The 14,512-nt window shown below is 44.6% G+C and overlaps 1 protein-coding gene across 3 annotated transcripts in view; it reads left to right on the forward strand.

Moving 5' to 3' along the window:
* Positions 1-540: 540 nt before the first annotated feature.
* The window catches only part of LRCH1 (leucine rich repeats and calponin homology domain containing 1), a 633,328-nt gene continuing 619,356 nt past the window's right edge, over positions 541-14,512 (forward strand). For 2 of the 3 annotated variants that reach the window (XM_085621844.1, XM_085621845.1), the window contains exon 1: positions 547-1,396. In XM_085621844.1, coding sequence (XP_085477970.1) covers positions 1,129-1,396 — 268 coding nt within the window. In that variant the 5' untranslated portion in view covers positions 547-1,128. Of the gene's footprint in view, positions 1,397-14,512 lie in introns of all 3 variants that reach the window. The other variant, XM_085621846.1, reaches the window with a different exon arrangement.

A 14,512-nucleotide genomic window follows, 5' to 3' on the forward strand; every position in this document is an offset into this window, starting at 1 on the left:
GGAAAATGCCGATTTGACTAGGATTAAAGGGGAAGCAAAGGTGGTTTGCCACTGGTTATTAGAGTTAAAGCAAAAGCACAGTGTCGAGCAAAAGAAAAAAATACAGGGCGACCGCGCAGAAAAGTCGGATTTCCTACAGGAGGGATTTGAGGGAGTAGCACAAAGTAAGCTCTCGCCGCCACCAACCCACACCAGGCAGTGAAGGAGAGCCATGGGTGCTTTGCTAGTTTGAAGGTTCGTCACCCACCACTGTTCTAACCTTCCATGCATCTCTCACCACTATAGACTGAAAATGCCAGGGGGTACCTATAATGAAATCACTCTGAGATGGGCAAGTGCCATATCCACGTGTCTGGTACTATAACGACAAACTCTGCTGTAAGAATGACTCTGTATGTGTCTAAACACAGACAGGCAGCTTGGAGCCCTGTAAACGTTTCTTATCACTGTAAACGTTTGCTATATTTCTCTCCAACATTTGACACCGAAGTTGGAAACGCCTGCTACAGGCTCCCGTGGGACAGCAGCGCCTGACACCGCACACACAAAAATGGAAGTGAGGTCTGGTCCAGGGCAGACCCTGAAACTGCTGTGTTGACAATAAACCACCTCACTTTGGTGGGAAAAAGGAAACGAAACAGGGGCGAACGGGATGAGAAACAAGCACACAACACCTGGCTAATTAGAGAGCAGGCCCACCTTAATTTACCGACATCCGAGCAGGCTGGGGGGACATGCCTGAGCCCGACTGATCGTGAGGAGGCATGCAGTGCCTGCAGCTCATACCAATCACAGGCAGCTTTACAGGGACAAGTGGCTCGAGAAGGGCTCGGAAGTTTGGGTTCTGGGAGCAGGAAACAGCACTAGGGCGAGAGAGAGAAATCCGCCGAGCAGCTCTCGCTCTGCTGGAGAGAGTGCACGGCAGCTCGGGAGGAAGGCGAGGGCGCAGAGCAGCAGCAGGGAAGGAAGGGGGGCATGCGCGCTGCGCCGCCCCAGGCAGCAGGAGCGCTACAGCACGGAGCCCGCCGCCGCTGTCTTGTTTTCAGACTGAAGTGGCTCGCTTGAGACAGCCCACAGACGAAGCATCATCGCACGGCTTTATCAGCAGCGCCCAGGCGAGCGCGGGACATGGCTCAGCCGGGCGGCGAGGCGCACCCGTTCCCCGCCGTGCCACAGTGCCCGCAGCCCCCCGGCGCTGCAGGGGCAGCCGCTGTGGCTGGGGGCCCTGGCTGCGGTGGGGCCAGCAGCTTCAGCGCCCACGCGCCCCTGAACCGGGGACTGGAGCGGATCATGGAGGAGGCGGCCAGCTCGGGGGCTCTGAACCTGAGCGGCAGAAAGCTGAAGGAACTGCCTCGGACTTCGCAGAGCCACGACCTCTCGGACACGGTGCAGGCAGGTGAGAGGGGAGGGGACCTCGGCTGGGTGACAGGGGGCGGGGCGGGGGGCACCCCCTGTCACCGCTGGAGCCCGTGAGCCAAGGCATGTGCAGTGCCTCGCCGGCTGCACTTACATGTGGAGAGCTAACGCTGGAATGATAGTTTATCAGCCATAAAAATAATATCTGCGTCCATTGATTGTGTGTATGGGATGTAGTTCCCTTAACGCAAGCGGGGTTCAAGGCACGGGTCTTCCATCCGCGTCAGCAAGTATGACACGTTACATTCCCAGACTTAGTAAAGTATTTTGTATTTGTTGTTTGCAGAGCACTAAAATCTGATTGCTTCTTCCGGTTGGGATTCTTTTACCCAAAAAGGCGATTCTGTCTTCTCATTGCAGGGGTTGGGACTCAGTGGACTAACGGATCCGCTGCAGGGAGCTGTGTTTGACCCTACGGCCACGGGTTCGAATTGCGTCATGTCCACTCAGCTTTTCATCCTTCCGATGTGATAAAATAGCTACCATTGAGTTGTTAAAAAAATAAAATATGATTTATCACTGTCAATAGCGCCGACAGGCCCCGAGTGTAAACATGCACCCTATGCACATTATGTAATCGATGGGCCCGCCTTGTACTGTTATTCTCGCGTTGTGCACGAAGGTGACGTTAGACCACAGAGGAATGTCAGCCCCTCGAACAGCTTCTTGGTCCTCTCTACGTATACTTGGGTAATGTGTATTGTGAACTGAGGCGAAGGGGATATCCTTGCGCAACAGTGAACTCTTCTCTATAAGGGACTGTCCTGCCACTCGCCCGGCGGCCCCTCTCTGTGAGCAGGGCCAGGGCGCCCCATCCTTTTAAAACAAAACTCCGCCGTTACATTAGTTGCTTGGACAGCGGATACTGCGGTCGTTTTCCTGTAGCCGCTCTGAGAGAGGGGAGTGGGAGGGTCTGAGGCTATTGCAGTTCATGAACCGAGTCGTTCCCACTGACCCCATGTGTGACCTTGGGCTAAGTTACATCCCGGTTTAGCCACACCGCACATTTTGGGAACAATATCACCCGGTGTCTCAAGTTGGGAGACAGCAACACCCCAGAGGTGGTTTAATGTAAGTAAAAGACTGCTGGCAAAATAAACCTACATGTGGAGAATACCACTACGCATCAGTACGTAATACCGAAGCTAACGCGCGCACATTCCAACGTTTTGAATTCTTTAAAAGAAAATGAAAAGGTGTATGACAGACAAAGCTATCCGTAGTGTTTGTGTTGGTAATTGAATTATATTGGAACTATATAGCGCCTACTAGCCCGACAAGGCGTTGAAGCGCTTTATTATGTCTTTTTTGCTCCCTAGGGACGGTGAACCTTGGCACGATCGCCGCCAAACTAGTATGGTTGTGAAACTGCGCCTCGCTCTTGTTATTTCACAACGACACTTTGTGTGGGAGCCACTAACGCGAGCAGGCAGTTTGGACTGTGTGGACGCATTTTTGGCAAGTCCGTCTCCGCTGCTGCAGAATGCAAGCAGCATATTCTGAACCGTGGGAAGAGCATGTCTGCTGGCACAGTGCTGTGGACGCCGGAGCAGCGTGGTGTTTTTTTCACCCTGCAGTAACGCTTCCCAACACCCCTTAGCTGCACATGGGCTGCCGGCAGCGTGCCCCCCGTGGTTAGCCTCGCATTGTCTCACTTTTCCGTCTCCATGCTGTAATCTTTCTGTCTCCCTGGCAGGCTTCCTCTCTGCTCCAAGGCCTGCTTTGTGGCTGCGCTTCCTCCCATTAGCCCTCTGCTGGCCCTCCTCCAGCCCTGGTACAGTTCCTCTTTTCGCTAGGGGAAGCCATGGCTCAGAATGAGCATCACAGGCCGATTGAGCAATGCTTGTTTACTCAAACTTTTTAGGGACGCCCAGCCAAGGTGCTTAATCCATTTCAGAGTATGTATCCACCCCAGCATTTTCGTTGTGTTCTGATACTCGTTTTTGCGCCATTCCCATTATTAATTCAGGAGATTACAAGTACCAGAATGCACAGTGAGGGCATTGCTGTATGTTCCAGGGACCCAAGCAAAGGAAGGCTTGTGTACTCTTGGAAAAAGAACTATTGATGGACAGAATGCAGATCAATGTCATACATTCACCCCAGTACAGAGATCTGGGCCTAAATCCATCGTTTTTTTGCTCACCATGCCATTCCGGTTTGGACCCAGCCATATGCAAATCAGTCTTGACCCTGTGCCCAATGGGAACAGTCCAGCCCGAACTGCCAGGTCCTCTCTGGACTGGAAACAAGCATCCTAGGACCGGTTTTGGGGTTTCAGCCCTCTTCAGCCAGGATAGCTTGATTCTAGTGGCATGGAGAGCACAGACACACACATCCACTTTGACTTGCGTATTCATCAGAACCCCCCTATGAGAAGTCACCAGAAGATCTTGCTACGAAATTCTACCCCTGATAGACCAAACACGTAGCCTAAAAAGTCTCCAGTATAGGGAAACAGAAAAATGCCACTCATAACATCTACCTTCCAAACACGTCTTTAAGAAAACCATTTTCTGACTCGGCAGGACACTTCATGAATTATTTCCGTTTTAGATCTCGCCCTCGACAGTGCATGTGTTGCATGCGCTCTCACTTGCGAGAGATATTGGATACAATAAGGGGCTCGCAGCCTGCCCATTGCTTACACTCGTTGCCTTCATTGTCTATATTATTTGCTGCTTTCTAATTGGCCAGTACATTAGAACAGTGGTCCCAGTGAACAATTGCATATACGTAAAGAGAAACAATATTTAAAGAAAAAGATGAAAGAAACGTATTAAACTTTGTGTACAGTGTTATTTAATCTCACTGGACTGCTGCTGATTCATAACATTTAACACAGTTTTAAAACAGTGCCCCAGGAGGGGAAAGGGGAGGTGGGGATGTTGTGATTGAGGTGAGAATAAGGGAGTGAATGAAAGAGAGTCGATTCACAAAGTATAGTATTTACACAGCAAAACGGCTCTCATTTAAGCCAAATTATTTACACAATAATCAAAATATTCATAGCCATGATCAAATAACAGAAACGCAGTGATTTATTGCTGTTGTCACAACTGGATAGTGTATCAAATATCGACGTTTCGACCCCTAGAGGATAGTAGGTTATTGAGACCCTTACGCCGGGGTCTTCCTCAGGACAGTGGTGTGGGAGGGGAGGTTGTTACCATGAAAAGGCCCTCAATGGGCCTGGAAGGGAAGCGGTGGGCGCGTAGGCTCCGGTAGGGCGAGCGAGAAGAAACACGAGAGGGTATTAATCCCTGGGTGCTTGCAAGATGGCCGAACATACAAAATCAGCTGGGCCTTGAAATAAATCCAAATCACAAGTTGTATTAATCACATTGGGCTATGTAGCTCCGTGGTAGTAATCTCGCTGTTCAAAAGCACGTCTCGGTCCGTGAAGGGCCAGCACATGCTTGCCTCAATTTTTCTTCTGGAGCTTGGACCAAGTACCAGTTGCTTCAGTTTGATTGCTGTCCTTCTGCTGCCCGTGCTGTGACTGTAGTACTACTTTTATTTTTTGTTTTTCAGTGTTGTCCTTCTTGAACCTCTTGACACTTGTAGCTATGTTTTACTAAGCCATACACACTTAAAAGAAGCTCTTTTTTCCTTTGAGATGGATGTTTATTTTGACAGCTGATGTTATCTGCTTCCGAATGTAGTTTCACTAAAACATGGACATGGGTGCAATCACTTTCTTTATATAATAGGGTTATTTGCCAAATGTGATTTTTTTTTTTGTTGTTGTTGCTTTTGCACTTTGCACGCAATGGGAAGATTAACTGATTTGCTCAGAATCACGGGGGTCTTCTGCCTTGACTTAACAGTCTATGGTGAAGCCCATAGGTCCCCCTTTGAGGCTTTTGACTCTTCCACTGCCTTTTTTTGTTCCTGCTGCATAGCATGGGCATTTCTTACTTTGTCAAAGATTTGAAGCCATGCAGCATAGCAGCGTGGCTGCTAAGTTGCATGGCTAAAAATAATAAGAAAAAAAAGGCTATGATGCATCGAGCGCTAGTGCACTTTTTTTTTTTATTTAAAGTACATTAGCCCTGGCTTCATCATAGATCTTTTTTCAAAATTAGTTTTAACCACACTGCAAAGCATCAGCACTGCTGTATAGCATGGCTATAAAATATTGCCTAAGCAAAAAGCTCTCATAGGTGAGACCTATTGGCTTTGCCAATGTTTGTTATGTTCTGGGTTGAAAGCACAGCTGTAACCAGACAATTATGCGACCATCACTAGAGAGTGGCTTTGGCTTTGTAGAGAATGATGGGAGACAGGCATACATGTTTTGAATGGGCATAGTTGTGTGCTTTCACAAAAAAAGTGCTTGCCCTCCACACAGCTGCGTTCATTTTTTAATTTATTTATCCAGCTGCCTGAGCTTGGATTTTCAGGGGCCTACACATAACATTGTAATGCTGCTAAAATTTCCAAGATAACTAGATTACTTATGGTGTTTTTCTCTGACAGCAGCACAGATATGATGAGGGTGGCTATTAAGGATGTGGTGTAATGGCCAGAGCTGCCGAACTGGAGCTGGGAAACAAGGTTCGAGTCTCCATGTCGGTTTAACATCCTGTGGTTCTGAGGAAATCACTTAATCTCTGTGTGCCTACTAAAATCTATGTGTTCTTCTGCAATGTAACTGGTGCTCATGTAAAGTGCTCCAATACCTTCGAGTAAAGTTTGCGCTGTATGTAAAAAATAAAAAAAACTAAAAAACCCTACATGGATGTTTAGGTCTGCTTCACAGTGTAGCTGGCACCTGACCTTTTAACTTACATCAATATTATTCTAGAATTCTTTGCTCCCACACACAACATATCAATTCTCATCCTATCTAATTGTAATTCTTTACATTACTATACACTATTCCTTTAAAGCCATACCTATTGCATCTGGTTATTCAAAGTACAAGACATAATACGAAAACTCTTTTGTTGAAAATTCCTCAAAATATGCCTAGACATACTGTCGAAAGAGAGATTTATTATATTCAATCTATTGAGGTGATAAAGTGAATTGTGGCATAGTGCTCAAAAAGTGCTTGAGCAATGAAATGACAAAGGGATGTGGCACACAGAATTATTTACGATTGGCAGAGGAACAATATGTACAAATGATTAAATAATTGATTGACGATATTGTGGATCCAATGAATGGTTTTCTGGATACAATGGTCTACTTTTTTATGTGTCGACCTTATGGGATGATTCCATCGGTCATCATCGGGAGGGAATAATACTGAGCATCTGATCATAATCCTGCATACAGCTAAGGAGTTAAGAAACAATTCGGGACACACATTAACAGAATTCATGGCAGTGGCCAGAGAATCAATGCAGATTCTGTAAATTAATTAATAGAATTGTGGTGTTTGGTGAAACCATTCTAAAATCATAACTCCTCGGTGGAATCTTCACTGTGAGCAAGGCTGGTCTGTGCAGTTTAAGATGAAACAAACCAATCCCTGCCTCAAAAGTGTCTGGAAGTGAGCAGAAAACAGTTCAACTCCCTCGCTTCCTGATGTGCTGTGATTATTTGGGAATTGATACCAATTTGGTACAACTTGGTACTTGTGTCTCCATGGTAAAGCTAAAAGAGAGAATTTATTTCCCTCCCTGTTGTGGATGTCTCACAATTTTTCATTTTTGAAAGTAAGGCAAAAAAAAGTAAGACCAAAAGTAGGGGTTACTTGCCACTGCCACCAGTGTTGAAGAAGTAAGATCTTCTGCAGACTCTGCATACACAATCTAATCCGAACAGCAGAATAGAATTGACATTACAGCCATTAATCCCTGGAACAATTGTATAGGCTCCTTGTGTACCATCCATAATTATGGTTTTTCCTTAGCTGTGGTCACTGATATGTTATAATATGGATGTGTGTTTTTGCAGCATGCCCCATTTGTATAATCCAGAAGCACTTTCAGAATTAGAACTCCTTTTTCACTTCTTGGAATTTTCGTTGACCAGTGTAAAAGTGGGCTGTTGATTTTGTGTTTGATTGTGTTCAGGGCTTAATTTGTGAAAAAAAAAAAACCCATAAGTGCCAGGGCCCTCGTCAGGAGGCTACTGCAGATTGTAGCTCCCGCTGCCAATGACACACAACTGCTACCCATCATACTTCTACAAGTGTGACAATTCAGGATGTTCCAGGCCGTCAAAGCTATAACAGTGGCCCGGGCTGCAGGTATTAGTCATTTTTTAAAATATATATTGAATTATTAAACAACTGCTGTTGTGCTCCTCTCTAAATTAAACAGCGCCACCATGTGCCAAACTTTCATAAGTGCCAGTGTTGACAATTAAGTGCTTGTGCAGAGCACCCAAAACCACTGGCTCAAATTAAGCATTGGTTGTGTTTCATTTTTTAGAAATTAGATATTTTGGATTGTGGCCACCAGGGTTAGAGGCGACTGACATACTGTTCATTGATTATGTTGGATAATGTTTGGTTTCATCCTGCTATGGCGCTAAGTGGTACATTATGTGTATGGATATGTGCGATAGAATACTTTGCCATCTGTTTCATTCTGTTAGCATGTTTGGTTGTCCAATGCTCACCTTTAGGTGCTTGTTATGTTTTGAGGTTTATTCACCCATTATGTGGCTTTGATGCCAATCTATGTCTATATTGGAATGCTGGGTTTAAATTAATTGGGATGGATGTATTGTTGAAGTGACGAATGCTTAGCCTTGTAGCTGGTTTGTGTGTGTTTATTGTGCTAGGGAACGTGTCAAAAGTGCACAACAGTGGGGTGATATGCAATATTACATGGTTTGATGGTAACTTCTTAATCTATGACTCAAACTGTATTATCTCTTATTCTGCTGTAGTATTCAGCTTTACTCTTTGTATAGTTGTGATATATGGTTTGGAGGAGTCCTGTTTTTTTTTCTTCAGATTCACATTTTAAAATAGTTTTCCAAGACCTTGAACTTACTGTCTCCATCAACACAACTTCACCTTCTGAGGCTTTGTTTATTTTCACAGGTAAATAAAAAGTGTGGCTTCAGAATATCATAATCAAAATATCGTCTGACATAAATACCCTCGCCAAAATATTGTTTCCAATATCACAGGTAAATCGCAGAAAATCTACGCTTAGTGTAGCTATGTTTTGTAAATGAACAGTCGGGCATGGTATTTCTGTCGGATGATATTTTTGGCTTGTGATTTTTTACAATACAGTAATGCGCAGTCACAGGTTGGCGGGTTTACAGGATTCTCGTTATTACCACCTAAGGATTTGGTAACCCTCATCTAAAGTGCTCTGGTTGTGCTGTTGGTGTTAACTTGCAGTTAGGACTCCAGTACCCACTGGGAAGGCTTTGGTTGTGTTATGTGTCATTGACAGTGTAAACCATGTGTCTTGAGTATTCGCTTTAACCCCTTCGGCGCTCATGACGGAACGGTTCCGTCATGAGCGTCGGTTGAGCTGTGCTCATGACGGAACCGTTCCGTCATGACCACGCCCGCGCAAGAAACGGTCAGCGCTCAGCGGGAATCGGCGCCGCATGGAAGGGGTTAAAAATCAAAACTCTTGGATTACAAACTTTGAGCTGTTTTCGACATACGGAATTCCAGTGGCTTGACGTTTTAACGCACATGGAGTGTTGGTCTATAATGGAAGTACGACTGAAGGACGAACCAGGCCGCTCTTTTCAAGGGACTCGCCAGGGTTCACAAGTTTGTAGATGTATCAGGGGTGCAGGAGGGTTTGAATGTAAACATCCTAAACTTGAGGGTTCACAACTCTATGGCCATGCCAGCGAGTCGCTGCCTTGACTCGTCTTCGCCCCAGTTGGGTTTGTGTTTGGCTGTCATCTGAATGGTCACAGTAGTAGAGGAAGGGCTTTGGAGCTGTCTTGGAAGTTTTCAGAGAGTGGTTTGATGAGGGTCCCAGTTGTCCCTGCGCTGAGGTGTATCGCGCCCAAAGGCATGCACAGGTGTAACTAAGGCAAACCAACAATCCGAGTACCATGTCCAATGAGTGCCCACATACCCCCAATGCTGGAGGGATACTCTCTGAATCCAGAGGAAAGCAGGGACGTCTCTGTGACCTCTGACCTGTATAGGGGTAGGACATAACTAGCAGAGTTTGAGTTTGAGTTTGAGTTTAAAAGTATTTGTAGAGCGCACTTTCACCAGCGGTTTCATGGCAGGAGCCCAGTTGTAAGAAATGTATCGTCTGTAGAGACCAGTTGGTTCTAAAACAGATTAGTTCAAAACAGTTATTTGAACGGACAAGAAGTGTGACAAAAGCTTTTAAAATCCAGCGGCTTCTTAACTGAAAAAGTCATATTAGAAAGGGGCCTAGGAGCCAATTGTGGGAGTGTAAGTAAAGGAGAGATTCCGTGTTTTGTTGAGGTCCCCCGCAAGCCCCCATATGTGTTTTTTTTTTTTTTTTGTGTGTGGTTTTTTACAAGTTTATGAATCTGTACAAAAAGCAAGTCTCAAATCATTCAACCAAATTGGACTTGCACTGTAAAAGCTCAATTTCGAATTAATTGAGTTCAAACAATCTGATGCAAATAAAGTATGACTCTGATAATTATGTCTCAAGCTGTTCGGGGGGCTTCCGCCGGTGATCTGTCGGCACACGGAGCGCCATCAGCTGTGCGTTACACCTCTGTCCCACAAAGAAAGCCCCAATGCACTTTTGTGTAGAAGCATGAGGGGGCTGTTTCTCACCATCACCCCGCATACCCATAAAATGGAAAGTAATCGAGAGCTCGTTTAACCTGCACGCCCTAATGTGCCAGCTCTATGCCATTGGACCCTTCATCGAACCAGGAACACACAACTTGGCATCGGCATGCCACCCGAAAGACAGCCCTCGAACACATTGCATTCCTTTTCTGTTTGAACATCTACTTTTAGTCATTATGCCATGGGCCCTGGTGCAAGCAAGGAAAGTGACCCATTTGACTGCATTGTGGTAGTAAAATGCAACAATTGTAAGAGTTCAAGGGGGCCTTCAGGGCTCTGGGCCCCTGTGCACTGCACCTGCTGCACCACTGGTACCTTTGGTTTTATTACAATCTGTCTCTGCGAGTGGGGCGATGTAAGATTGGAGGGTACAGGAGCACAGATGGGAACATAAGGCCTGTAATGTTCTGTATCTTCCGGATTCGAGTTTAGAGTATGCGGTGTGTAACCAAGTGTCTTGCGGCATTAGGATAGCGTAGCATGAGTGCCGACGCAGTTGAAAATTCCCTTGATCAAGTTTGTGGAAATTTCTTTACTGAGATGCTTTTATAAACCGTTTAGGGCTGGGGTGGTTTTTCCTCCCTTTCTTCCCCGCATCTCCTCTCCGTAAAGTCATCTCCCCTCTCTTTTCCTCTCTCCTCTCTGCTTTCCTCCTCTCTTTTCCCCTTTTATCTCCCATCTTCTCTCTCCTTCTTCTCTGTCCTCCCCACTCCCCGAGTTTGCAATTCATTGCAGCCGCCTCTTCGGCCAGTGACTCTCCCTTTAGTTGTATTTTTAAGCCACGCCCTCTATCCTGATATGTCTTGGAGTACCCTTATTGTAATATTCAGAAAATAACCCCTTAGTATAACACCTCCTTAGCAATATTACAATCATATTAACCATATTACAGTGGTAGTGTACTAGACACGGTTTTTGGGAGCTTGAACTTTAACCCATTTTCCTTTAACCCTTTGGCTGCCAGGCTTGCGATGCTCTCTTGTTGAGTTTCTTTGTGTATAGATGCATCCATATGATCTAACCGCAAATTGTTAGGACACTGAGTTCAGCATTAATACGGCACCTGCATGTATTTGTGTGGAGTTTATACTTAAAAATCTAATATTTATTTTGTAGAATCCTACCACCTTTTCTCTATTCTCCTGATTTCATAAACCACTACGTTTGCATTGCTGTTGCAGAAGATATGGGATGACCTAACTGTAGCTGCTCTGCCAGGGAATTAAGAATTCTACTCTGTGTTTCCAAACTCTATGCACGTGTCTGAAGCTCCAGCAGGCTTTGGCGTGGAATTTGAAAATTGATACAGCCGAGCCTGATCAGACAGCTGTAGACCTGTTTTGTTTAATGTATAGACAGGTGGGAAGAGCCGCTCCCCTGTGGCTTGCCGTACAAGGCGTCTTTCCCGCGCCTCTGTTTACATGCCGCGCGCACAAGTGGGAGTTACTTCCCGGAACATGATTCGATCTCCGTCGCAGCAGACCCGTGAGCTGGCAGAAATCCCGCGTGCGTCATATATCGTCTTACATGTTTTAACAGTCATGTTCATGAACTTTTCAGGCCTATGACCTGAACAGCCTGATTTCAATGCAACTACAGCTAAACACATACACGCGCCTTTAGGCAGCATATTAGCTAGTCTGTGCGTGGTGTGTGTGTTATTTGTCAGCTCCATGTGGGTTGCTTTAGCTAATCTGCTGCTTAAAGATTTAGCTGCAAAAATTGTAAAAGGGGGTTTCCTTTTCTAGCTGGGCTTGGATAGCCTAGCACTGTGCTAATCCGATGCTTAAAATACTGAGGTGGGCAGATTTAGAGCGGACCGGTGTCCTTGATGGATTCCCAAAAAAGGAGCAGCTCTCCATTAAAGGCAGGGAACTACACAGAGTTCCTAGCTGGTGCTTTGCGAAATGTATGTGCCGCTCTAAGCTTGCGAGTGTTTGGCTTTTATATATACATATCTATGTGTGTGGTTTCATTGCTTATAACCCGATGCTATAAAATCTGTATTTCACATCAGGAAACCATGAAATATGGAAAATATTTCACAGGTCCCAGTGAAATATGGGTTTCATCATCATAATGACATCCTTAAGACCACCCTGCATAGTTTTAGTATTGTTGGGGTCTCCAGGATTATGCAGCAATGGGAACCAAGTAATTCCGCAGGGTACGTGGCAAGAAAAGGCATATAGTCTGGCTGTATTATTTAAATCCATTTGAGTGAGAAAGCATTTTTTTTTTAATCTTCATATGTTGTGGGAAATCCTTAATTATATGGTAAATGCATAGCCACAGAATTGCATAATTCCACTCTATGACAATTGTCTATTGTTTAATTCAACCATCTATTTACGAAAAATAAACAAAACCTAACATTGTAATTCCAAACAGTGCTATTGTTATATGCCCCTTAAAGAGATCCGTTCCTTTCTAGAGACATGTGTTTTTTTTTCTAAAATTCTACATTCTTAACTACATAACCAACAACTGTTCTGTTCTTTTTATTGTACACAACCAAGCAGTACAGTTGCATAGTTCACGCACCATTTTCAGCACACATGCCCCTCTTTGAAAAACCACCACTTCAAAGCCAGCTACTGCAAATTAATAGTGTAATATAATAAGTGCATAGAGGGTAATGTGGTCCTGTGTTGCCGTCTCCGGGCGCTGGTGAAACTTCCATACCACTCTGCCTTTGGTCTTGTGGGATGGTTATGATGTCACGGGTACCCGTGCAGTACCTTTGAAAGAGTTAAAACTATACAGTTTGATAGGCTTAAAATATCCAGAGTGAGAGGCTACCCAGAGAGAGTGTTGCAAAAGGCAGTTATAAAAGTTGAGTACACCAAGCACAGAGGTGTGAACGAAAAACCTAAGGCTAATGAGACCACCAAGGAAATAATCAGACTTGTATATCCACATATAATTACCAATCTAAAGACATTAGAACAATTCTGTCTAATGTCAGGATACCACTGTTATAGAGGAATCTCTTAACGCCACAGATGAGGCACCAAGAGTAACCTATTGGAAATCGCCCAAATTATCAGATCTCTTAGTCTGGAACTATTTACTAGTGACAACAAAAAATCAACACCATGGTTACAAGTGGAGTCTGGGTTTGTACCGTATGGTAAATGCAAAGTGTGCAAATTCAGCCAAAACAGAAAAGATTGCTCAGTACAGCACACCAAGAAAACAAAAAGTCACTTGATCAGTGCATTACTTGTGATTCAGACTTCACTGTATAGGTTATTGAATGTCTTTGTTCTAAAAAAAATATGTGGGAATAATGATCTTCCAAGTGAGAAAACGTTTCTTAGGTCATAAAAGAGCAATACAGAATAATGATTCAACTTGCGTCCATCCAACCACTTCACAGAATACCACCAATCTTGGGGGCAAGGCCTGAAATACTTTGGCGTTTTTAGAATTCCACTGAAAACCAGAGGAGACAATAGAATATGGGAACTAAGATAAACGGAATCAAAGTACATAATTGAGTTTGAGAGTTTCCAGCCATATGGAATTACATTTTTTTTTACATTCTATTGTAGTATGCATTTAAAATGACTGGAGGGGTCACCTAGCTTGTGTTGTGGCCATCTTGTCCTTGTTCGCACCTCACATCAGCCTTGCTTCAGTTTGTCTGCCGAAGAATGAATCCAATTTAGCAACTTCACCTTGGGAGAGGCTCATTCATTTACTATATGATGAGGTGGATTGTGTTTGTCTAAGTGCCGTCAATGAGCCTGCACCTGACCCAGGAAGTCGCGTGCAGACTATGTTATGGATCACATTACATTACAATTTAATACCCTAGGACTAGTCAGTACGTATTGCACAATGGATTGTATCGGGTACTATTTTTACTTTTCTTACTGAGAACACATTGTCCACTACCAAAAGTTGTCTACATGGAAAGAACAGTATTTTTATGAACCTGGATCTTAAAAGTGCTATTTGCAGTTCAGACTTTGTTGCGTCCTTGACCCTGCAGTGGTAGCTGTGGCCGAGCAGCATGGGCTGAAGTAATGGGATGGTGAATGAAGACTGTACCATATGCAATATGGCTGCCAGGGAAAATAAAAGTGGGCAATCGATTGGCAACAATGTCAGCTAACCATGAGAGGCATTGCATTTTTTTAAACCACCCCCTTGCAGTACTCCCTTGAATAGAGCAGCTAAAACAAGCATTGGCAAAACAAACGCCTTCTTTTGTGTAATTCTCTGCTGAGGTATTGGCTTCGCCAGTACTTGTTTTCAATTGCATTCAACTAAATGCATCAAGACGCATGTGCACGCATGGCTGACAATCTTGGGAGGAGTTTTCCATTCAAGAAAACCTATTCCAGGACACGAATGAAT

The sequence above is a fragment of the Triturus cristatus genome, chromosome 8 (assembly GCF_964204655.1).
Source record: "Triturus cristatus chromosome 8, aTriCri1.1, whole genome shotgun sequence".
NCBI classification, from domain to species: domain Eukaryota; kingdom Metazoa; phylum Chordata; class Amphibia; order Caudata; family Salamandridae; genus Triturus; species Triturus cristatus.